General features: G+C 48.6%; 1 protein-coding gene across 4 annotated transcripts; it reads right to left on the bottom strand.

The window, feature by feature from the left end:
* Window positions 1-3,593: 3,593 nt before the first annotated feature.
* On the bottom strand, window positions 3,594-22,958 carry FAM110A (family with sequence similarity 110 member A). 4 transcript variants are annotated; one of them, XM_043986128.1, is made up of 3 exons: window positions 22,875-22,946; window positions 6,919-6,985; window positions 3,594-5,866 (listed from the first exon to the last, which is right to left on the bottom strand). In XM_043986128.1, exon 3 carries the CDS (start codon window positions 5,702-5,704, stop codon window positions 4,676-4,678), a length of 1,029 nt encoding a protein of 342 aa, XP_043842063.1. In that variant the 5' UTR covers window positions 5,705-5,866; window positions 6,919-6,985; window positions 22,875-22,946; the 3' UTR covers window positions 3,594-4,675. The 4 variants fall into 4 exon arrangements, with proteins under 4 accessions (XP_043842063.1, XP_043842062.1, XP_043842060.1 ...); XM_043986127.1 differs by lacking the exons at window positions 6,919-6,985; window positions 22,875-22,946 and adding exons at window positions 9,197-9,307; window positions 10,318-10,483; XM_043986125.1 differs by lacking the exon at window positions 6,919-6,985 and having other exon boundaries at window positions 22,875-22,958.
* Window positions 22,959-23,215: the final 257 nt, after the last annotated feature.

Here is a 23,215-nt window from a genome sequence, read left to right as displayed (position 1 = left end):
GCAAAACACCTAGTGCTCTAGGCAACTCTCTAAGACTGTAAATTACAATACATATTAATAATCTATATTGGCATAAGTTTCCTCACCTGAAATTCCCTGCATCAATAAAATCAGACCCAGTTCCCACTGGCTACAAGGAAAGGATCTGAGGGATGCGGGAGGGAGGGAACCTCAGAGATGAATCAGCCAAAAAGAGGATGAGCTCCACGGGCCTCTCCTCTCTCCTAGAATTGACATCCTCTAATTCCACTCAGTTTCCCTAGATGGGTCAGGAGGGATAGAGAATGTGGATTTGGCTGGAGAGAAGGTGCTGGCTCAGCAGGCTGGACGAGACTCAATAGGAGTCCCAGCTGCCTGGCGCCTCTCTCTCAGCCCTGCTGTCTCCCATGCCTTCCTGGGCCCTGGCCCCTTGCCCTCACACCTGTCTTTTCTAGGGGGCCAGGGAAGACACACCAAGAAAGCAAGACCCAGTTTGGAGCTGTGTGCACCTGTTCCCAGACGTTCTGGGATGAGGGAGAACGAATCATAAAACCCTAGAGCAATGTGACCTCGGACAAGACTCCTGGTCCTCTCTTTTTCCATCTGTAAAATAAGGGTTGAATTTGATCATATTTACAGTCCCTCCTGGCACTAACACTCTTTGTTCTGGGCTGCCATGCTATGAGTGTGATTCAGGATGAATAGAAATACACCTACAGAAAGTGAGGAAGGGGGAGCTGGCTTCCACCAGGGTATAGGGACCTCCACTCTGCCCCTACCTACTCCCAAACACATACAAACATATTAAGCTAGAATGAAGTGCCCCAGGGGGCAGGCTAGGATTACCTATCCTCACCCCAGACCCCTCCCATCGTGGAGAATACTTGAGATGCAGCTACAAGCCCCTACACACCCCTGAGAGCTTTGGCAGAAAGCACTGTTGCCATGGCAACAATTATAGCTGCCTTTCTCCTGGTTCTATCCTCCCCAGGGAGTCTCTGCAGCAGAGATGCTAAGTGTGTCACTGGGTCAAAGAACCAAAGGATGTTTGAGCTGGAAAGGATGGATGTTAAAAGCATATGTAGCTTCTGCTCATCGAAGGGATTTTCAATAACTCAATTCAATTCAACAAAGAGATATTAGGTACCTGCTGTGTGGTGTAGAGCACCGTGCTAAAGGAGAAACAAGGGGGGGGGAGGTGGGCTGGGTGGTGTGAGGGGCACCAAGGGCAGTCCAGACTGTAATTTCATCAGTTTAGAGAACTCCCAGTGTGGAAATCCCCTTCACCAACGTAGATCAGCAACTCTGTGACTTACAGTCTTGAGTGTTATTTGGGGGCACCCCTTGTCCAGTCACACTGCTGGTATGTCTGAGGCAGGGCTAAGTGATTCCATAGCTAGCCCTCTATCCATTATACCATGCTGCTTCACAAAGCTTAGATCAAAACACAAAACATCCTAGAATGTGCCACAAGGCACCTTAAGGATCATATAATTTAACCCTCTTATTTTGCAGAACCAGAAATAGGAAGTCACTTGCCTAAGGTTACACAAATGAGTCAGAACTGGGACCACTAGGTCTCCTGATTCCTGTTTTTGTTTTTGTTTTCTGTGGGGTAATGAGGGTTAAGTGACTTTCCCAGGGTCACACAGCTAGCAAGTGTCAAGTGTCTGAGGCTGGATTTGAACTGAGGTCTTCCTGAATCCAAGGCCAGTACTTTTTCCACTGTGCCACTCAGCAGCCCCATTCTCCTGATTCGTAAGACCAAGACTGCCACCAAGGCCCAGTTCAGAAGCTGCCTGGCTATCTGACAAACAGACCTGTCTATTGGCTGCTGGCTAGGGTGATTTGGATACTTTTCAACAACCACTTCAGCATCAATCGGAAATCTCTTTTCAGTGCTCTCACAAAAAGCTACCATAAAAACCTCCAACCGACAAACTGATTAGTGTTTTCCTTTCCTGATCCTCTGGCCAGGAAGATTCCCCTGGGAAAAGAGGAAATCATTTCTCCTTCCCCAGCCTCAGCCTTGGTAGGTCTAGCAGCTTCCCAGTTACCCTCTTCCCTGGGCACTCAAACCAAGTGGCCACAGCTGTAATTTCTGACTCCTCCTCCCTCGGGCTGCCTCCCTCCACTCACCCCTAGAGCAAGGACAGGGTAAAAACAAGGAGTCTAAAATGAGGGCATCTTAGAGCTCCAAAACTGGCTGAGTCTTTAGAAACCCTCCAATTCAACCCCTTAATTTTACTAAAGAGGAAACCAAAGCCTGGAGACTAGAAGTGGCTTGCCCTAATTCCCAGAGTAAGTTCATAGAATCACAGATTCAGACTTGGAAGGGATAATGGGATCTAATCTGATCCTTTGCATTTTACAAAGGAAACTGAGGCCCAGAGAGAAAAGTGATTTTCATCCACAAGCTGTGCCGGTAGCTAGGTTTGGAAGCCACGTATTCACTGCTCTCTCAGGAGGAGCAGGAAGGTTTCCTGACTTCCCATTCAGTGCCATCTCTCAGTCTCTCTCTCTCTCTGTCCCCCACCTTCACCCCCATGACTCTTTTCCTGTGTCTCCTCTCTCTTACCCTGTCCTTTTCTCCCTCTGTCATTTGAAACAAGAGGTAAGGAATAAAGGGGACTGTGGTCAGAAGAGCAGGGTGAAGTAAGAAGTGGCTTTAGAGATCATCTTATCTGAGGGTTCTTTGTTGGGTTTTTTGTTTGTTTGTTTTTTAGTGAGACAATTGGGGTTAAGTGACTTGCCCAGGGTCACACAGCTAGTAAGTGTCAAGGGTCTGAGGCTGGAGTTGAACTCAGGTCCTCCTGAATCCAGGGCCGGTGTTCTATCTGCTGAGCCACCTAGCTGCCCCCGTTATCTGAGGGTTCTTAACCTGAGGTTCACAAAAGTCCAAGGGGTCCACGGATAGATTTTAGGGCATCTGTCAACTTGAATGGGAAAAAAAAACTATAGCTTTATTTTCACTAGTCTTTGGTTTCTTTTGCAAGTTCTTTGTGCGTTTTTGTTGTTGTTTTGTTTTTTGGTGAGGCAACTGGGGTTAAGTGACTTGCCCAGGGTCACACAGCTACTAAGAGTCAAGTGTCTAAGACTGCATTTGAACTCAGGTCCTCCTGAACCTAGGACTGGTGCTCTATCCACTGCGCCACCTAGCTGCCCCTTTTCTGGTTTTTATGCTTAAAAGAATCTGCTTCTGAGAAGCAGTCCCTAGGTTTCATCGGGCTGCCCAAAGGGGCCAGACTGCAAAAAAGGTCAAGAGCCCTTGATCTACTCCAACTCTTTTTGCAGATGAGGAAACTGAGGCCCAAAGAAGGGAAAGGATGCCTAAAAAGCAGCAGGGCCGACATTCAGGCTCCTTTCCTGTGTTCTTTCTCCTATCCCACTCCCCACCGGCCCCTTCCCCAGCCAGGCTGGCCCAAGCCTCAGGAAGACTCTGCCTTCCAAAATCCCATCTCATCTAGAGAAGAGTTAGTAATTACTGAGGCCTTCACAGTTCTGGTCTATCCCCTCCCCTTCCCCTTCCCCACCCCTCCCCTGCCAGCAGTACACACGCCCCAGGGCCTAGGACCTGGGCCCATTCCTTGGAAAAAAGGAAACCAACAACAGCATTCTCAGAATGAGACCTTTTTGTCCAATGCAAAACCACTTAGGTTTATTAACAAAGAGCAGACTCCAAAGAAGGACAACAGGGGCCCAGCTAGTGGCATGGAGAACCGGGGGGCCCCAGAGCTCAAGGGAAGGAAGAGACTGAGAGTCCAATTTCTTGGGGAAATCTGCCCAGCAGAAACAAAGTAGTGAGTGTGGGGGCTGTGAATTATCCCCCCTTCCCATGTCCCCTCCTTTTCCCCACTACACACACACACACACACACACACACACTCACACAGTCTCCTTGTGTGGCTTCAAGGGAAGATGCTGGGGGCACCAGAACAGGCACCCTAGCACATACTAGGTGTGCTTCCTAAGCCCTAATTGGGAAATGAGGCCCTCAGAGGGAAACAGGTAAAGTTGATCATATCCAGCCTCAGCACCATGTCCTTCCCGTGCCAAGCTGTTGGACATCCTGGTGTCCCAAGCTCCAGATACACTCCCATGCTGGGAGGGCTGGCTGCCCAAATCCCTACCCAGCTGCCAGGAAGAGCATCAGCCCGGGAGTTTGTGTTTGGAAGACCCTAGGAGGACCTGGGCCAAGTTGAGGGGGGGTCTTGCCTTTATACCCCCTCTGGCTTCTTCCCTCCTCTCAAGCAAACCTCCTATCAATCAACAGAAAGAATGAACTCAACAGGACTTCACATTGGCCTGGGATTCAAATTCCACAGGTTGGCTTCCTCTCTTTGCCCCCAAAACCACAGACTTCCTCTTCCTCCTCCTTGCAAGGAGGGGAATCCCACTCCACACCACCAATGCTTTCTGCATTTCTCAAAGTGTCTGCTTCCCTTCAAATCTACTGAGAAGGGTTTGACGAGGATATTGGCCTTATGGAACCAACATGCAAGAAATCTCTCCTGAAGTTCCTGGCCCGCCAGTCCTAGGCCAGATCTCCATTAAAATGTCCAACGATAACCCTGGAGCCAGGGGGTGACAGGGAGGAGTGCCTCTCCCCACTGTGTGTATCCACGGGGCCTTTCTGTCCCTCCCAGGAGGGGGCCCAGAGTATCCCTTCTCCTCAGGAGCACAAAGCCAGGGGCATTTAAACATTGGAGCCTCTCTGAGCTGCCTCACGAGCCTGCCGCAGCCCATACAGCCACTTAATGACACGGGCATTGCGCTCAATGACAGAGACACCATAAGGGGTGCGCTCTCTGGCCCTGTCCTCGGCGGTGGCCTCACTGCGTTGGGAGCGAGTACCCTCTGAGCTGCTGGTGCTGACGCTATGGAATTTAACCGATACGATGTCCGAGCTGGCCCTAGCAAAGTGCTCCACACCCAGGCCACGGGCTTCCTCTGGGTCCAGGCCACAGTAGTTAAAGAATCGTTCGAGGTCGGCCGTGGCCCTGGAATAGCGGTCACTCAGGTCTGACTTGGAGCGGTGCAGGTGGGTAAGACGTCGAGGGCCCTCTTGAGGACTGGGGCCTGGTGAGGCGCCCAGGTTAGAGCAGGGGCTGGCAGGTGAGCTGGGCATGGCCCGGATCTGGGGCTCCGCAGAGGGCCGGACATCCACCCTACGCACTGCCGCTATGCTAGGGGGGCGAAGAGGGGTAGAAAGGGAACCCTCGGTGGCAGGGCTCATTCGCTTGCCATCCCCCAGGGACACCCGCCCCAGGCCAGGTGAGGGCCCTGCCTTCCACTTGCGTTCTGGAGGAGGGCCAGCAGGCAGGGGTGTAGGGCTGTCACACAAGTTAATGAGATTGCTGAGGACGTCCATATTGAGGGAGTTCCGGGCCCCACAAGCCTCTGCCCGGCGGCTACCCACACCTGGGGAACGGCGATTGGGTGTCAACATCGCTCTACGAACCCCAGGGCTAAAGAGGGGCTGCTTCAAGAGTAGGGGCTTTATAGGCTCCTGGCGGGTACTGGCCACCCGCAAGCTCTTCACATACTTGGCCTTGTCGGCCTCCAGCCGCTCCACAGCACTCGGCTTCCGGATGTTGCCTTCGCCCTGGCGTCGGAAGTAGCCGGGCCCCTTGGTAAGGATGCGGAAGGGCATGCTGGAGGCACAGGGTGCCCCGGGTGCTGCCTCCTTTAGGCTGCTCGCAGTAGACAGGGTCTCCACAGGCATGACTGTCCGCTTTTGTCACTAAAGTGCCCCAGGGACCCGTGGAAGCTGAGGCTGAGTTTAAGCAGGGATGGGGAAGAAATCACATACCCTGGGCTGGGCTCTGGAGATGGCAGCAGCTGGGCGTCTCGGGCTCCTGAGTCTGCTGGAGTACCGTCCAGTTGTCTACAGGAAAAGAAAGGGGGAAGATGGTGAGGCAGAGCTTCTATCAGTGACTCTGGCCACAAACCAAGCTCACACAAAGGTGTAGCAGGGCAGCCTGCATCGGGCACTTCTGGCCACCCCACCTGCCCCCCAGTCCCCATCCACCAAGCCACCAAGCCCCTAAGCCCGTGGGAGAGACCGACTGAATGAATCCCACCAGCTCCCTTCCCTATTTCAAGGCCCCAGGCCCCTCCCCTAGCTGGGTTCCCCTCTTGCCCAACAGCCAATCAGCACACAGAAAGGAGTTTCAAATACAGCCCCAAGACCTGCCCCCTCCACACACGCTCTTCACTCTCCCAGTGGACCAAGCAAAGATGGGAAAAGGAGAAAGAAAAGGAAGGGGGGGGAGGTAGGAAGATGGGGGGAGGGAACCGGGAAAGATGAGGGACAGATGGAGGAGATGGGGGAGGGGAGCTGGGAGGAGGGGAGAGACAGAAGGGAGGCAGAAAAAGGAAAGAGAAGGAGATTGGGAAAGATGGATGGAAAGACAAAAAGAGGGAAGGGATAAGAGAGACAGAAGAGAGAAGCAGAGAATGAGACAGTGAAGAGGAGAGGAGAAAGAAGCAGAGGGAGGAAGGAGATAGGAGGGGGAAGAAAAAAGAGAAGAGGGAGATAGGGGAATACGGAAGGTGATGGAGAGACAAAGAAGAAAGAGATAGGGAAAGAGAAAGAGGGAGCTAGTGGAAAAGGAAAAAAGGGGCAAGGGGGGGAAGAGTGGATAAGAGAAGAGACAGACACGAGAAAGAGGTAAGGAAGAAAGAGTAGAGATGGGAGTGTCAGGGAAGGTATATAGATCAAGGGAGGAAGAAAAAAAAGGAATAAGTCAGCAAATTCTCCCGCCCAGGAAACAGGCCGGCAGTTGACCTCCCATGGGAGACCCAGGAACTAGCCCGGCCTCTAACACTGATTCAGTTTGGCTTTGGGTTAATCTCTACACCTTTCTGGACCTCGGTTTCCCCCTCTGTAACAATAAGCTGATGGAATTAGGTGGTCCCTAGGGCAATACAACTCACCCCAGACAGGGTGCTGGCGACTCCACACACTATGCCAGAAATACTACAGTCCTGGCACTTCCAGGCCCTGCCAAATGAAAGGGATTGAGTGGATTTAATGGGCCAAAAGTCCCCTTCCTATTGGATCACAGAATTCAGAGCTGGATAGGATCTTGTTCAGCATCTAATCCAAGCACCTCATTTTACAAATGAAGTTCCAAGGTCACACGGCTAGAATTTGAATCGGATTCGATTCAAGAGGGAGACAGTGTGGAGTTATGGCTGGAAAACCTGCCTCAAAGCCAGGAAGGCTGGATTCAAGTCCAGCTTCTACCACATGCTGGGCAAGTCATTAACCTCTCAGTGTTCTAGGTAACTCTGTAGTTGCAAAGAAGTCCCAGGGCAGTATTGGCAAAGGAATTCCTCTCTGGGAGCTCCTTTTACCAATGAAATCACATGACCAGTCCCCATCTCCCCCAAGCCAGTTCCTGTGTCCCCTGATCCAGGTTCTCTGCGTCCAAAGCCAGAGAGATGAGGGCAAGCTAAGCGTCTGTTGTCCTTTCCCCATGCCTGCCCTCTCACCCCCACTTAGCTTCAGTTGAGGCAAGCACAGCCCCGGGCTCCGTGGAGTCAACATGTACACATTCCCACTCTAATGCCAGCGGGGGGAAGGAGGGCAGGACCAGGCAAAGAATCTAGCTCCCCTCCCTCCCAAAAACTGCACCAAGGAACCAAAACCACCAGGGGATGTGATTCACCCTCAGTCACACAGTCAGTCAATGGCAAAGAACCCAGGTCTACTGAATCCCCAGTCCAGAGCTTGTCCACACACATCTCCCTTTCTCCCCACCTCCAGAAAGAGTGCTCAGAGATGACTGGCTGGGCTGTGTTTGTGTGTGTGTGTGCTGTGGGGGGCAGGGGGGGGGGGGGGAGAGATGACAAGGACACAGAGCCCTGGCTTCCACACACCTAGGCCTAAGGGGCTGACAGTGGATGCAGCTTTTAATGAATAGTTGTCTCTCCAGCAACATAGTAGGCACTTAATAAATGCTTTTGAGATGAAACAAGGCAACAGGAGACCCTGAGGTTGGGAGACAGGATTGCCAGCATCAGAACCACGGAGAGGGAGAGTGGAAGAGGAAGTTAGGGGGTCAGAAAGAATGGTTCTCTCCATCAATTTTCTCGGAGGGTCAGGAGACACCCCCCCACCACCCCCACCCCACCCCCACCTCCCGCCTCACACACACACACTCACTCACACACACACCCCCACCATCTGGGTCTCAGAGGGGTGAGAAACAAGAGGGGCCCAACCTCCAAGACACTCTGCTTGGGCCCTACCTGACCCCTCAATCAGTCCATAGTGTTCTGCCCTTTTAATTATTAGTCATTACTTTGTATTCACTTACTTATACCTAATGAATGACCCCCCCAACATAAAGTAAACTCCTCTGATGGCAGGAACTGGGGCTTTTTTTGTCTCTATATCCCCAGGGCCTAGGGCAGCTAGGTGACACAGTGGATAGAGTGCCAGGCCTGGCACCAGGAAGACCTGAGTTCAAATTCAGCTTCAAATACTTTCTAGCTGTGTGACCCTGGGCAAGTCACTTCACCCTGTTTGCCTCAGTTTCCTCATCTGTCAAATGAGCTGAAGAAGGAAATGGCAAACCACTCCTGTATCTCTGCCAAGAAAACCCCTAGTGGGGTCACGAGGAGTCAGACATGACTGAAACAACTAAACAACAAACATCCACTGGGCCTGGCTCATAGCAGGTGCTTAATAAATGCTGGTTGAACTGAACTGGACACAGGCTAGCCAACTCAAGGAAAATCACCTTCCCCTCCTGGTATCTCCATCCCCCTGGCTAAGTAACCTGCTCCTAGAAATGTGCCCACTTCCCAACACTTGCCGGCTTCCTTCCCTCCTTCCCTCCCTCCTCCTTCCCAGCCTTGGGAGCTCACGCAGGCACCTCCCCAAGCTGGCTGGTGGGGGAGAAGCCTGCAAACCAGTCAGACTCGTTGCCGGCAAGAGCTCACTCCCTGGGAAGGAGGTCACAGATGCCAAGGGCCACAATACTCCACCCCCTGCAGATGGCCCAGCTGAGTTCCCATAATTCTTCTGTCCTTCATAAATCCCTCATTTTCATCAGATGGAATTGAGGGATTCAAGCCCAGGGAATGTGGGAGAGAACTGCACTTTACCCCAAAAGAATGGAGACAATGAAGATTCAGGCACCCCTGGCTAGGGGCTGCCTCAGTAGGTGCCTAGATTGGGAAAGTCATGGGGAAAAAACCTTACCTTGGCCTCCAACTCAAGGGGCCTCTTGCTAATAGGATACAAACTGGACCTCTGATCCTCCCTCAAGCTTCCAAAACATCAGTTCTTTCTGAATCTTCAAGCACCCGAAGCCTGTGATTAGATAGCATGTATAATCTGTCCCATTTTACAGACAAGGAAACTGTAGCTCTGAAAGGTGAGATGTTAACCCTCCCAAGAGGCAGGGAGGGTAGTATAAGGAGAAGCGCTCTAGAATGGGTCAGATCCTGGATTTGAATCTCGGCTCTGCTACTACTACCTATATGACTCTGAGCAAGCATCTTGCCCTCATCTAAAATGGGAGGATTTAACTAGATGATTTCTAAGGTCCCTTTCAAGTCTCAATCCCATCATTCTAAGTGTCAAAGTTCGCAGTCAGGGAATATGCTCAGAATCTGTCTCTGTGCCCTGCCCCAGCCTGGCCCCAAAGTCTAGCCAACAGCCAGTTGTGACGGGTTTTCAAATGATGCGCCCAAATCTGCTGGCACAGCCCCAAGAGGTGACTCAGGCAGGCAGGATGAATGGCAGAGCAGGCAGGAGAAATGTCTCCAGAACCCAGTCTGTCCCCTGCCCAGAGGAGCCCTCAGCCAACCCATCTCTCCCTAAAGGGCCCTGGAGCCACCCCAGGGGCTCTGGAAGCCAGATCCCCCAGAGTTCTGGAGTCCACGCTAGCCAGCTCCTCACACTAAGGATGGGGGGTGGGGTTGGCACTGTTTCACTCTTGCCCTGCTCCCTCCTTGTCTGCCAGAAGCAGCCCCTGGCTCAGGCCCTGACCAGCTCTCACTGCCCAGAACCCAGCTTCTGTCTGCACATGGATATACACACCTCCAAATGGTTCTGCCTCAGGTGGGGATTGGAATTCTGCTAGGGGGTGAGGAGAGGAGGGAAAAGGAAGCAGCGTCTTCACCCAAAAGCCCCAGGGTCATTGCCACTAAGGCACTAGCAGTGGCGGCCTTTGGGGGTCTCACCAGTCCCCTAAGAAATGGTCTCAGCATAAATACTCCCCTTAGCCCCCAGGCCCATCCTCCGAGGGCTCACTTGTGCTTCATGATTCCACACCCCTGGGAGTCCCCGGCATCCCAGGGCCAAAGTAAGCCACATACCTGTGTTCTCTCCTGCCGCCAGCCCCCCTCGAGCTCAGGTAACCCGCCTTTGCGCAATTTCCTGCTGCCGTCCACAGGGGAGCTGAGCTGCCCAGGCCCAGGTGTTATCTGAGAAGGGAGCAGGGAATGGGAGGGAGCCCCTGTTCCTGACACACAGTTCTGCCACAGAGCCCAGAAGGCTGAAGGAGGAGCTGAGGGCCCCAGGTTGCACTAGCTGCAAGAGCCAGCAATCAGCCGTGACCCAGGCATGGGGGAAGGCCCACAGAGGGTGGAGACATCTGAGCACGTAGGTCTCGGCCCCACCTCCAGAAGGAGCGCTCCTGAAGCTCCAACCCAAGGGATCCTGAGTCCCAGGATAGGCTCGTGATCCATGAACACAGAACAGAGTGAGATGGATGGCTATTTGGAACACAGGGGGCCAGAGCTGGGAGGGAACCACAGAACAGGACGTTAGAGCCAAAAGGGCAACCTGGGGTCAGAATCAGGAGACAGGTTCTAGTTCTGGGTTTTATACTGTCTTCCTATAAGACCTTGGACAAGTGACTTCTGTCTGGGTCTCAGTTTTACACTTCCCATAAAATGGAGAAAATCATACTTGTACCACCTACCCCACTGTAAAATGTTGCTGCTGCTGTTATCCTTGGGAGGTGGGGAGTGGGTGACCATCTGCCAGAGATACTCTAGAGAGGATTCTCATTTCAGGTAAAAGGGAGAACTAGAGAAGTTTCTAAGGCCCCTTCCAGCTCTGGGAGTCTCAGGGCCCATCTCCCTGCCCCAAACCACAGCCTGCTGGTGCCAACAGGGGCCCCCCACCACTTTCAAGAAGGTAAAAGCTGTTTCACCCATCTTTAGAGCCCAATGGTTTAGCACTGTGCCTGGCACACAGTGAGCATTTAAGAAATGCTTGACCACTGGGTGGTTGATGCATTGATTCCCCCTATGCCTCTGCTGTGCACTGCTCCTCCCCTCTGCACTTCAGCCTGCCCAGAGGAGGGAGGAGCCCTGTCTCAGCATGAGGGAGAGAAGAGACAGAGCTACAGGGAGGATGGAGGCAAGGAAAGATGTGCAGGCTGATCACTCAGTAAACAGCAAATGACAACTCCCATTTCTAGAATAGCTTAACATCTACTATTGCAAATGCTGTTTCCCCACCTCCTCCTCATTTCCATATTAAGTTCAGGCTTATAAAGTGAGGTTCAGAAGGGCGAGGGAATCGTCCAGGGTCACACAGCCAGTGAACAGCAGAGCCGTGACTCGAATCCAGGTCTGCTTTGCAAATCTAGTGTTCTCTCAAATAATCCCCAACAGAGAAGAGCCAGGCCTGGAAATCCTAACAATGGCACTGAAGCAAAGAAACTTCCAGGCTGCCTCCTCCCTTCCCCCTTCTCCTGCCAAACACAAGTCTGTTCCTGGGAGAATAGTGGAACAAGGTGGACCAGAAGGGAACCCAATCCCGTATCCTTATCCCTATGGGCTAAACCCTAAGCCAGCTACCCAGAAAAGCTGGGGAAAAGTGGGATGGGAGGGGGAGGAAGGTGACTCAGCAGTAACATTAGTCTCTTCCCCCCAACTATGAGTCAGGCCAGAATTGATCACCAACTTGCCCACCCACCCCTGAGGCACAGATGGGGTCACCCTGGAACCTGAGCTGCCAGGTTTTTCCAACCAAAGGTCCTGAGAGGAAATCGATCCATATCTTCCCCTCCTCTCCCGCCCTCTGTGAGCAGGATCACCCTCCATCATCAGCTCACATGCCAGCAGAGGCAGGCAGGGCATTGTAATGGGGTGGGGGGCGGGGGGAATGCATCGGTAATTTCAGGGTCCTGAGTTCTCCAGAATCTCAAACAGCATAAATCTTGGGCAAATCAATTCATCCCTGTGAGACTCTGTATCCTCATCTGTTAAATGGGGATAATGACACTTGCACTCCTTCCTTCCTAGGGTTCTTGTGCAGGTTTGAAAGCCCTAAAATAGCTACAGAAATGGGATGCCCCAGACAGGGCCAGTTCTCTGGTAGAGTCACCAAGAAGGAGCCGGTGGGTAGCCAAAGCTGGGTTTTTCTCCTAGATACTAGCTTCCCAGCATAAGCCTCAAACATCTAGAGTTTTCCTTACTTATCCTTTATGTAGCGACTGGCCATGCAGGAATTTATCAGTATCTTTGGAGTCATGGGCTTTAGTGGAAAAAAGAAGCTTCAAAGTCATCTAGTCCAACCCATTTATTTTTTCAGATAATGAAGCTGAGACCCACACAGGTCAAAAGCCTTGCCTGAAGTCAGCACGGCTATAGGTAATAGAGCTGGGATTCAAACCCTAGTCCTCTGATTTCAAATCCAGGGCTCCTTCAACTTTACCCTGCTTTATAAAAATCTGTTTTTATTTCCACCCCATACCATGTCCTGGAGAATGAATTCCGTGTGTGTGTTTGTACCTGAGATAAAGTGGGAATCCTTTTAGTTCAAAGATTATAAGTGGGTAAGAGTCAGGTATAAATGGAAAGAGCCGTGTGTTAAGAAGAAGACATGTAGGTTCTAGTCCCAAACTAGCCGCATGGTCTCCAGCAAGTCATTTACCCAGCAGCCTAGTGTAGTAAGGAAAAAGAGTTTAGAGTCTGGAAAGACACAGGTTCAAATCCTGCCTCTGATACTTTATTGACAAATCACTTCACCTCTCTGTGCCTCAGTTCCACAACTGTGAAACGGGATAGTAATATTTGTAGTACAGTAGATACAATGGACTTGGGTTCAACATCTGCTGGCAATTCACTGAATTTCTGTAGGCCTCAGTTTTCTTATCTGTAAAGTAAAAGGATTAGATGAGATGACCTCTAAGGTCCTTCCAGCTTTAAATCTTCCATCATAGGACTGCTCTGAGGTCCTTTGGAAGGTGCTTTGCAGACCCTGAAGCACTCTCAGTGTCAGCTGCTATTGTTATTCTCCCCTTTCCGATCAAATAAAGGCAAAGTGCACTCAACAGTCTCCAAGGGCCCTTCCAGCTCCACGTGCTACCTTTGAAGTATTTCCTGAACTACAACTACCTGCCCGATCCTGTGTGGTTAGATACAGAGATTAATAAAACAGGTCCATGGTTTTCAGGAAATCCAGGCAGAGGAACGAGTCACACACAAACATCAAAGAGGGCAGCAGGACACAGGAGAGAATGCCCCAGTGTCCCAACTGTCTTTGGACTTTGCTTCCAGTGGGCAAACAATGTAGCCAGCAAACATTTACTGAGCATCTGCTCTGGGCAGTGGATGACAGCGGGCCGATGGAAAAAGCAGGGTCTAACAGAACAGAGAAATTCTATCCAAGAAAAGATCACTAACAAAGCCAGGTTATCTCAGTTTACTGTCCTGTGAACAGGAAAAACAGTCATCCCTCTTGTTCAGTAAACTCCAGTGGTTCCCTGTCATCTCTAGGATCAAATAAAATTTCCTCGGTCTGGCTGGTGAAGCCCTTTTTAATCATTCCCTCTGACCTTTCTGGTTTTCTTGCTATTGACACCCTTCCATATACCCTCCAACTCGGCAGCTGCCTCCTGGCTGCTCCAAGCACAAGGCAGACCATCTCCAGATTAAAGCACCTTCCCTGGCTGTGTCCCAGCCCTGGGATTGTCTCCCTCCTCATCAGCTTTCCTGGCCTCCTTCAGGTCTGCTCAGATAAAATCCCTCAACAAAAAGCCTTTCCCAGTCCTCCTCAATCTCCCCTGCCAATAGCTTGTTTGTACATTGGTATTTCTATAGTGTCTCCTCCATTAGACTGTAAACTCCTTGAGGGCAGGGACTGTTGACCTTTCCTTGTATCCCCAGGGCTCAGCACAGTATCTAGCACCTAGTAAACCCTAGATAAATGCTAACTGACTGACTGAATGGCAATTCTAGAAGCTCAGGGAAAAACTCAATCCCTGAGCAGGACTTAAACTATACCCTGAAGAACTGGAAGGATTAGAAAGAACAGGGAAGGCAGGAAGATAGTCATTGGATTATAGAATCTAGGCTGAAAGGAACCCTTCTCATCTAATCCCTTCCCTTTACAGATATGGAAATGAAAGTCCAGAGAAGTTAAAGGTCTGTGCTCTATGGGAGCAAGGCCACACAGTAATGGACTCCTCTCTTCTGAGGACAAGAAGCCCGGGCTTGCTGGGGGGCAGTGGAGGCCAGGCTGTTAGGATAGCTTAGAGCTGGAACTGGGAGGTTCTCAAGTGCCATGCATAAGACTGGGAAGCAACTGAAGGTGTTTATTCAAGAATGATCTTTTTCAAGCTTCAACATGTACCTCTTAATTCTGCTTTCTTAGGGTGTGTAATGCAATGGAGAAAGCCCTAGACTGGGCACCAGGAAACCAAGACCTTCATCTTGTCTCTATCGCTGACTCACCTGAGTGATCTTGGGCAAATCATTTCCCCTCTCTAGACTTCAATGTCCTTCCCTATCAAAAAATAACTTAGGTGGGCTGGGCAAAGGAGAGGAGGTCCACAGACCACCCCCTCTTCCCCCAATCCATCTCTGCCATCCTCTTTGCTCAACTGTTAAAGAATCCCCCCATGGCAGATGAGGACACTGAGGCAGTTCCAAGGCCACAACTCCTATCCAGGTCACCTGATTCCTAGTCTAATGATAGCTTCTACAGCTATTTTTTCCCTTGGGGCGGGACTGAGGGAGGAACTAGTTAGAAATCCCCAGTAGAAGAGCTTCCTTCTGGGTAACTGGATGACGCAGTGATGATATACTTGAAATCAAAACAGTCTAGGGAATTCTACAAGTGGCTCCACCCTCCAGGTTTGCCTCCTCTGCTCCCCGCACCCTTCCTGAGTTTGGACAACTAGCCTATGCCCCTGGTCTGGGACAGAGAATGGTCCCTGGAGTGAAGTCCCCATTCCTCTCTGTCCCCCCTGCTCTTCACCGCTCCATGCATTTAGAGGAACAGCATAGTGGAAAAGAAGATTTGAGTGGCAGAAGATCTGGGTCTGAGTCCTAATTCTGTCACTGACTCAGTGTGTGACTTCCCCTTTCTGAGTCTCAAGTCTCCTCATCTACCTAATGAGGGCATTGTCCTATATAACATAGGGTCGGAGATGCCTTCCAGCTCCAATGGTCAGCAGGTAAAAAAGACAGAAAAGTGGAATGGAACGAGATCTGGGTTTGAATCCTGGCTCTAATACCTAAGAACGGTAAGAAAAGATGTTGGCCACTTAACATCTCTGAGCCCATTTCCTCACTTGTTTTTTCAAAAAGAGAAAGAGAAAGAGAGAGACTGCAAAGGAGCTTTGAGATAATCTAGTCCAACCCCTTCATTAGGGACCTAAAGAAGGACAGTGACTCTGATCCCAGTGTTCTTTCTACAACTTGTAAAACCTTCCATACAACTGTTCAGCACAGTAGCTTAGAGTCAGAAAGACTGGGGTTCAAATCCTGCCTCTGACATGAAGTACTTATCCTGAGACAAGTCACTTATACTCTATTTGTCTTGGGCAGCTACCCAGGACTTGTTTAATACTAAGTTAAAAAGCACTTACTCATCCATTACCACCTACCCAAGCACCATGCTCAATTCTGGAGATATAAAGCCAGAAGGGACATAGTCCCTGACTTCTAGGAACTTCACAGAACACCTTGTCGCTAAGACAGCACTGGTGGGTAGAGTACTGGGCCTAGAATCTGGAAGACTAAATCCAACCTCTGATACTTGACAGGTGGGTGACCCTGGGCAAGGGCATAAGTCTTAGCCTATTTCCCTCAGTTTGTTCAACTTCACACAGTTGTTGGAAGGATCAAATGAGATAATTTTTGTAAAAATCACTTAGCACAGTGCCTGGTAGGCACTATGACACTTATTCCCCTTCCCTCTTCTTGGTGCTGCACTTGGAATCAGGAAGATCTGAATATGAATGAATCCTGTCTCAAATACTTACTGTGTGACTGGGTTAAGTCACTTAACATCTCTCAGTCTCAGTTTCCGCATCTGTAAAATGGGGATAATAATAATAGTAGCAACCACCTCACAGGATTGTTGTGAGGACCAAATGAGAGAACATTTGTAAAGCACTATGTAAAACTTAAAGGGCTATGTAAGTGCTAAATATTATTACTATTGAAGTGGAAATTACTATTAATCATCATCATTCAATGATTATAAGGCACAAGAGGCTCCTTCTGCAGTATTAAGAATGTTTGCCATGAAAAATGGGCACTCTTGGGCACCTAGGTAGTGCAGTGGATAAAGCACTGGTCCTGGATTCCGGAGGACCTGAGTTCAAATCTGCCCTCAGACACTTGACACTTAATAGCTGTGTGACCCTGGGCAAGTCACTTAACCCTCATTGCCCCAGAAAAAAAGAAGAGGGAAAAAAAAAAAAGAAAAATGGGCACTCGTGAAGTAAGCAGAACATTGTATACAGTAACAGCAACATTGTGTGATGACCAACTGTAATAGACTTAGCTCTTCTTAGCAATACAACGATCTAAAACAATTCCAAAGAACTCACAATGGAAAATGTTCTCCACAACCAGAAAAAAAAAACCCTGTGGATTATGAATGAAGATTGAACCACACTGTTTTGACTTTTGTTTTTGTTTATTCTTTTCTGAGGTTTTTCCCTTTCGTTCTGATTCTTCTTTCACAAAATGACTAATGCAGAAATGTTTAATGTGATTGTACATATATAACCTTTATCAGATTGCTTTCTGTCTTAGGGAGGGGGGAGGGAGAAAAATTTGGAACTAAAAATCTTATGAAAACAAATGTTGAAAACTACATGTAACTGGAAAATAATAAAATACTTTTATGACTTAAAAAAGAAAAATGGGCACTGTTGCCCCCTAACCCTCATCGTACCCAAGGGCACCCTCATCAGCAAGCCAGCTGACTAGAACAAGCTATGCCCCTCCATGAGGTATGGAACTTGGGCTTTGCCCACACAGTGCTCTGATCACTGAGAGGAAGCAGGCACCCCAAACCTCCCTCATTAGACTGGCACAGCCCTTTAACTCCTGTTCTAAAACTGTCAGTGACGAGTTTGGGGAGAAATATACTTAGGAGGGGGTGGAGTAGAAAAAGAGGAGATATGTATTGTGTTAGTTGGGAAGTGTCTGTTGTGTTAAAAACAATGTGTAATAAATACATCAGTTGTTGGAGTTTTTAAGTCCCCTGGTCTCTTTTAGTCCTGGGTGGGGCATCTGGGGCTTTTTATAATCAAGACAATTTCCCTCCTACCTAACTCTCCCTAGCAGTTGCTGCTTTCTTTTTCAGTAAGAGTAAGCCAATCCTCAGTAGGGAAGTCTCCTTCTCCTTCGCTCTCCTTTCATCCAGGCTCACCCAGGAATCAGCAGAGGCCTGCTGCCCATTGGGCCTGGAAAGGAAAAAAGCTGGCATGGTCATATCCATTTCAAACCAGCTGTTGCCTCACTGAAATGGCCCCAGACCCAAGCAGCCCCTCAGGCACCGCTCCAGAGCCGGCTGGCCCCAGTAGTATTTCTGGAGCCTCACCTGATCCCCCTTTGCACGTTCCAGCCTGAGATGGCAGGACAAAGGCCTGGCCTGGTTCTTCACAGCTCACTTGTTCTTTGTGACCCCAGAAGGCAGAGCTAAGATCAAGGAGATTTGGATTAACCAAGGTTACAAAGAGACAGATTTCAGTTCAATAGAAGGCAAAACTTCTTGAGAAACAGAGCTGCCCCTGAATGGAAGGAACAACTCTATCAGGCAGTGAGCTCCCCATCACCAGCAGAGGTTTAAAGCACAGCTTAGACTGGGCAGCTGCTACTTACTTACTAGGGATAGTCTAGAGGAGTTAGTGTGTTACATTGGAAAGAATCTGGGAAGCAAGAAGAGCCAAGAGATCACCGTACACAGTAACAGCAATACTGTACAATAATCACCTGTGAATGTCAGCTATCCAGAGCAATAACTACAATGACCCAAGACAATTCTGAAGGACTTACAATAAAAAATGCTATCTACCTCCAGAGAAAGAATTGATGGAGGCTGAATGCAAATTGAAGCATACTTTCTTAAACTTTATTTTTCATGGGGTTTTTTTTGGTCTCTGTTTTCTTTTGCAACATGGCTAATATGAAAATATGTTTTGCAGGACTGCACATGTACAATCTGTATCAAAGTGCTTGCCTTTTCAAGGAGGAGGGAATGGAGGGAATTTGGAACTCAAATTATTTTTAAATGAATGTGAAAATTAGTTTTTACATATAATTGGAAAAGGGGACAACTAGGTGGCGCAGTGGATAGAGCACCGGCCCTGGAGTCAGGAGGACCTGAGTTCAAATCCGGCCTCAGACACTTAAAACTTACTAGCTGTGTGACCCTGGGCAAGTCACTTAACCCCAATTGCCTTACTAAACAAACAAACAACAAAAAAAAAAATAGTCCCTGACTACATATAATTGGAAAAAAATAAAAACATTCTTTTAAAAAAATGGGAAAGAAGCTGGGTTTGGAGTCAGAAGCCCAGGGGTTCAAATTCTAGCACTTCTACTTCACTATCTGTTCTACATTGGGCAAGTCAATTCTTTCTCATTTTATTTGAAAGCACACTGGATGTTTACAGCACCCTTAGTACTTTCTACTTTGTATTATATTTATCCCTATATATGTCACTCCCACCACCTCCTAAACCCAGAAGTCTGTTAGCTTCCTGGGGCAGCAGGGATGGTATTCTCTTCATCTTCCTATCCACAGGGCCCAGCACCCTGCCTTGCACATAATAGGCACTTAATAGAACTGAAAAGAATCTTAGTATCATCATACATTAAAATACTGCAGGGGAACAGAATATAAAGCATTGGCCCTGGATTCAGCAGGACCTGAGTTCAAATCCAGCCTCAGACACTTGACAGTAGATGTGTGACCCTGAGCAAGTCACTTAATCCTCATTGCCCTGCCAAAAAAAAAAAAGCACCAAAAAAAAAAAAAGAATACTGCAGGGAACTTGGTGCTCCAACTCTTGCTCAGATCATGAATCCCTTCCACTGCAACCTGGATAATTATTCTTCTGTTGTTGTTTGTCTGTCATTCTTGAAGAGGACCATGACATCAGGGTGATGTCATGCATATCAGGACCAGTGGAGATGGCCCCAGATGTTTAAGGCAATTGGGGTTAAGTGACTTGCCTACGGTCACCACCTACTAAGTGTCTGAGCCAGTGACCTAGGACTCACTATCTCTTCATTGCCAGATACAGTGGTCTTTTCTCAGTCCTCATCCTTCCTGACCTCTTTGTAGCTTTTAATACCTTCAGCAAGCTGGAGTCTAGAAGAGTCCCGAATTCAAACCTGGCCTCAGGCACTTACTTAGCTCTGTGATCCTGGGCAAGTCATTTAACTGTATTTGCCTCAGTTCCTCATCTGTAAAATGAGCTGGAGAAGGAAATGGCAAACAACTCCAGTATATTTGCCAAGAAAAACTTAAGTGGGGTCACAAAGAATCCGAAACAACTAAACAACAATAAGCACACACCCTTCTCCTGGGTACTCTCTTCTTCCTTGGCTTCTGTGACAATGCTCTCCTCTTGGTTCTCTTACCTGGAAAACTGCTTCTTCTCAATCTCCTTTGTTAACGCATCTTCCTCCTTTTGCCTGCTAAATGTGCATGTCCATTAGGACCCTAGCTTGGACCTCTTCTTTAATCCGTTCTCCCATTTGTTGATCTCACTGGCTACTTTGGGTTCAATTATGTCTGCACTTTAGTCCCAATCTATACATCCAGTCCTCATCTATCTTGTACTTCAGTCTTGTATGACTCATTTTCTGCTGGACATCTTCACCTAGAATATCCCAGACATCTAAAATTCAGCATGTCTAAAACACAACTTCCATCTTACTTGCAAACATAAAATCATCTGCTTGGTTTTAAAACCCTGCATAACCTGGCCTCTTTCTACTTTCTCAGTCTTCTTACACCTTCCTCCCCACTCCACGCATCTGTGATCCAGTGACTCTGGCCCCTTTACTGTTCCTAGCACAAGACACTCTATCCTCCAATTACAAACATTTTCACTAGCCGTCTCCCATGCCTGGAATTATCTCCCTCTTCATCTCCCCTTCCTGGCTTCTTTCAGGTACAAGGTAAAATACCACCTTCTGCAAGAAACCTTTTCCAGGCCTTCTTAATCTTAGTACCTTCCCTATAAGATAGCTCCCCAATTTATCCTGTCTCTAAATTGTGTATAATTATTGAATTGAATGTTGTCTCCCCCATTGAACTGTGAGCTCCCTGAGAGCAGGGACTGTTTCTTCCCTTTCTTTGTATCCCCAGAGGTTAGAATAGTGCCTGGCACATAGTAGGTGCTTAATAAATGCTAGTTTGACTTGACTTGTTGATAAATACCACTATCTATTCTTTTAATCACTCAAGTGCACAACTGAAATCATTCTCAACTCCTCTACCCTCCCCCAACTCATAAATCCAATTAGTTGCCAAGTCTTGCTGAAATCCTATCTCTACTGCATCTCACACCAGATTCTCTTCTCTCTACTCACATAGCCTCTACCCTAGTTCTGGCCCTTGTGAACTCTCCCCCAATAATCTGTAATTGCCTCCTCCTAATTAGTCTCCCTAACTCCAGCCTCTTCCTTCTGCACTCCATCTCCGACAAAACTAACAGATATCCTTAAGAAATGGTCTATCCACTTAGCTCTGGCTCAGCAATGCAATGATCCAAGACAATTCCAAAGAACTCATGATGGAAAATGTTCTCCACATCCAGAAAAAAGCAGATTGAACCATACTGTTTTTTACTTTTTTTTCCTTTTTTGAGGTTTTTCCCTTTTGTTCTGATTCTTCTTTCTCAACTAATGCAGAAATGTTTTCTGTCTTGAGGAGAGGAGAGAGAAGGAACGGAGAGAGAAAAATTTGGAACTAAAAATCTTATGAAAACAAATGTTGAAAACTATCTTTACATGTAACTGAAAAACAATAAAATACTTTTATGATTTAGGAGAGGAGAGGAGAGGAGAGATCTATCCATGGCAGCTCCATCCTCAAAAATCTTTAATCATTCCTTACTGCCTCCAGGATAAAATGAGAAATCATTAGCCAGGTATGTAAAGCCAGTCACACTGTGGTCCAGGGCTTCCTTTCCAGTTTTATATCATACCATTCTCTATCACACACTCTCTGTTCCAGCCTGTTTGGCCTGCTAGTGTTCCCCATATATGCCATTCCATCTAGCATTCAGTGTCTTTCCACACATGTTTCCCTCCACCAGGACAATAATGAACACTCTTCCTTACCTCTGCCGGACAGAACCCCTACCTTCCTTCAAAGCACAGCTCAGACCCTGCTTTACACATAAGGCCTTTCCTCATCCCCTCTGCTATTAGCACTCTCTCTGGAAATTATTTTGCATTACTTTGTTCAGACTTTGTGTTTACAGATCTGGTTACATGTTGTATCCTCCCAGCAGAATCTAAGTTCCTTGAGAGCAGAGATGGATTCATTTTTATCTCTATATGCCTAGTGCCTTAATCCACAGCCATGACAATGCCTTGCACATAATCACAAATAATAATGATGCTAAAGCTAACATTTATATAGAGCTTCTTGTGTGCTAAATAAACTATTTACAATTATCATCTCATCTGATCCTTACAATAATCATCCCCCCATTTTACAACGGAGAAAACTGATGCAAAATAACTTGCCCAAGGTAATACCGCTAGGAACTGTCTGAGGCCACATTTGAACTCATGTCTTCCTGAATCCAGGGCTAGCACTCCATCCCCTGTACCACCTAGCTGCCTCGAGTAACAGCCACTTCACATCTGTGCATTGACTTGAAGGCTGCTCAATCCATTCCCTTAATGTATGAGGTATTTTATTTTTTCCGTTACATGTAAAGATAGTTCTCAACTTTTGTTTATACATGCTTTACAATTTCAGATTTTTCTCCCTCCCTCCCCTCCCTCCCCCCTCCCCTAGACAGCAGGTAATCTGATATAGTCAATCCATTCCCTTGCCGGGAAGCATTAAATGTTAGGAATCGCTTCTTTACATCGAACCAAAATTGGTTTCTCTGGAATTCACCCCCCCTTCCCCGTTGGTCCTACTGTGAGGAGGCTAGCTCCATCAGGAGGAAGCCAATAGAAAAAAGGAAGGAAGAAAAACGCCTCGTGCGGGCAGCATCCTCCTTTCTTGGAATGTGTGGATTACCTGCACGAACCCCTTACAAATGGGGGCTGGGGGGAGGGGGGGGCTAAAAGAACATGCTGCCAGTCCAGGTCTTTCGTGCATGTGGGAGCACAGGCACGCCCCCAGATCAAGGGGGGCGGGGGTAGGTGGTACTGCAGCCATTCAAGGTTGGGTTCCTACAGGTATCATCTCATACATGGGACTCTAAGATTTGAGGGTGGAAGGGATGCTTCGGGATCAGTTAGCGCGACCCCACCACACCCCACCCTCCATTTTAGGGATGAAGGGAGATGGAGGGAACCTGCCTATTGTCACCGACCAAGCGAGAAGCAGCAGGGCCGGAAGGCCAAACGGGCCCTGCCTCGCGATGCCAACCCGGGATCCCTCGAGTTCATTTTGACCAAGCCCCGACACTCACGTGCCCACCGGCCGAGGAGCCCGGAGCGACGCCCTCAGAAGGTCCTCAGAACTCCCGCCGCTCCCACTACACGCACACCGGAACTGCCCCGCCCCTCCTCCCCACGCATCTACGGGATCCCAATAGAGACCGGCCGCTCCCAACGCCTCCAAGCCGCAGGCGAGGTGGGGGAAGTGGACCGCCTCTTCCTCCCTTCTGGAGGGCCGAGACCTGTTCAGTGTCATTTTCCTCTCATATGACTAAAGACCAATTTATAGTATTTTTTCTTCTTCTGGATCTCCAAGGTCTCTCAGGTCGAAAGACAGGAGAAAGGGGTTATTCGGGCTCTGAGTTCCCCCCTA

The sequence above is a fragment of the Dromiciops gliroides genome, chromosome 2 (assembly GCF_019393635.1).
Source record: "Dromiciops gliroides isolate mDroGli1 chromosome 2, mDroGli1.pri, whole genome shotgun sequence".
NCBI lineage: Eukaryota > Metazoa > Chordata > Mammalia > Microbiotheria > Microbiotheriidae > Dromiciops > Dromiciops gliroides.
Note: the sequence above shows the minus strand (reverse complement) of the source record. Positions and strands in the feature narration are given on the sequence as shown.

Excerpts from the sequence above, each read along its gene's own strand:
- FAM110A (XM_043986125.1), bottom strand. The coding sequence starts at position 5,704 with ATGCCTGTGGAGACCCTGTCTACTGCGAGCAGCCTAAAGGAGGCAGCA.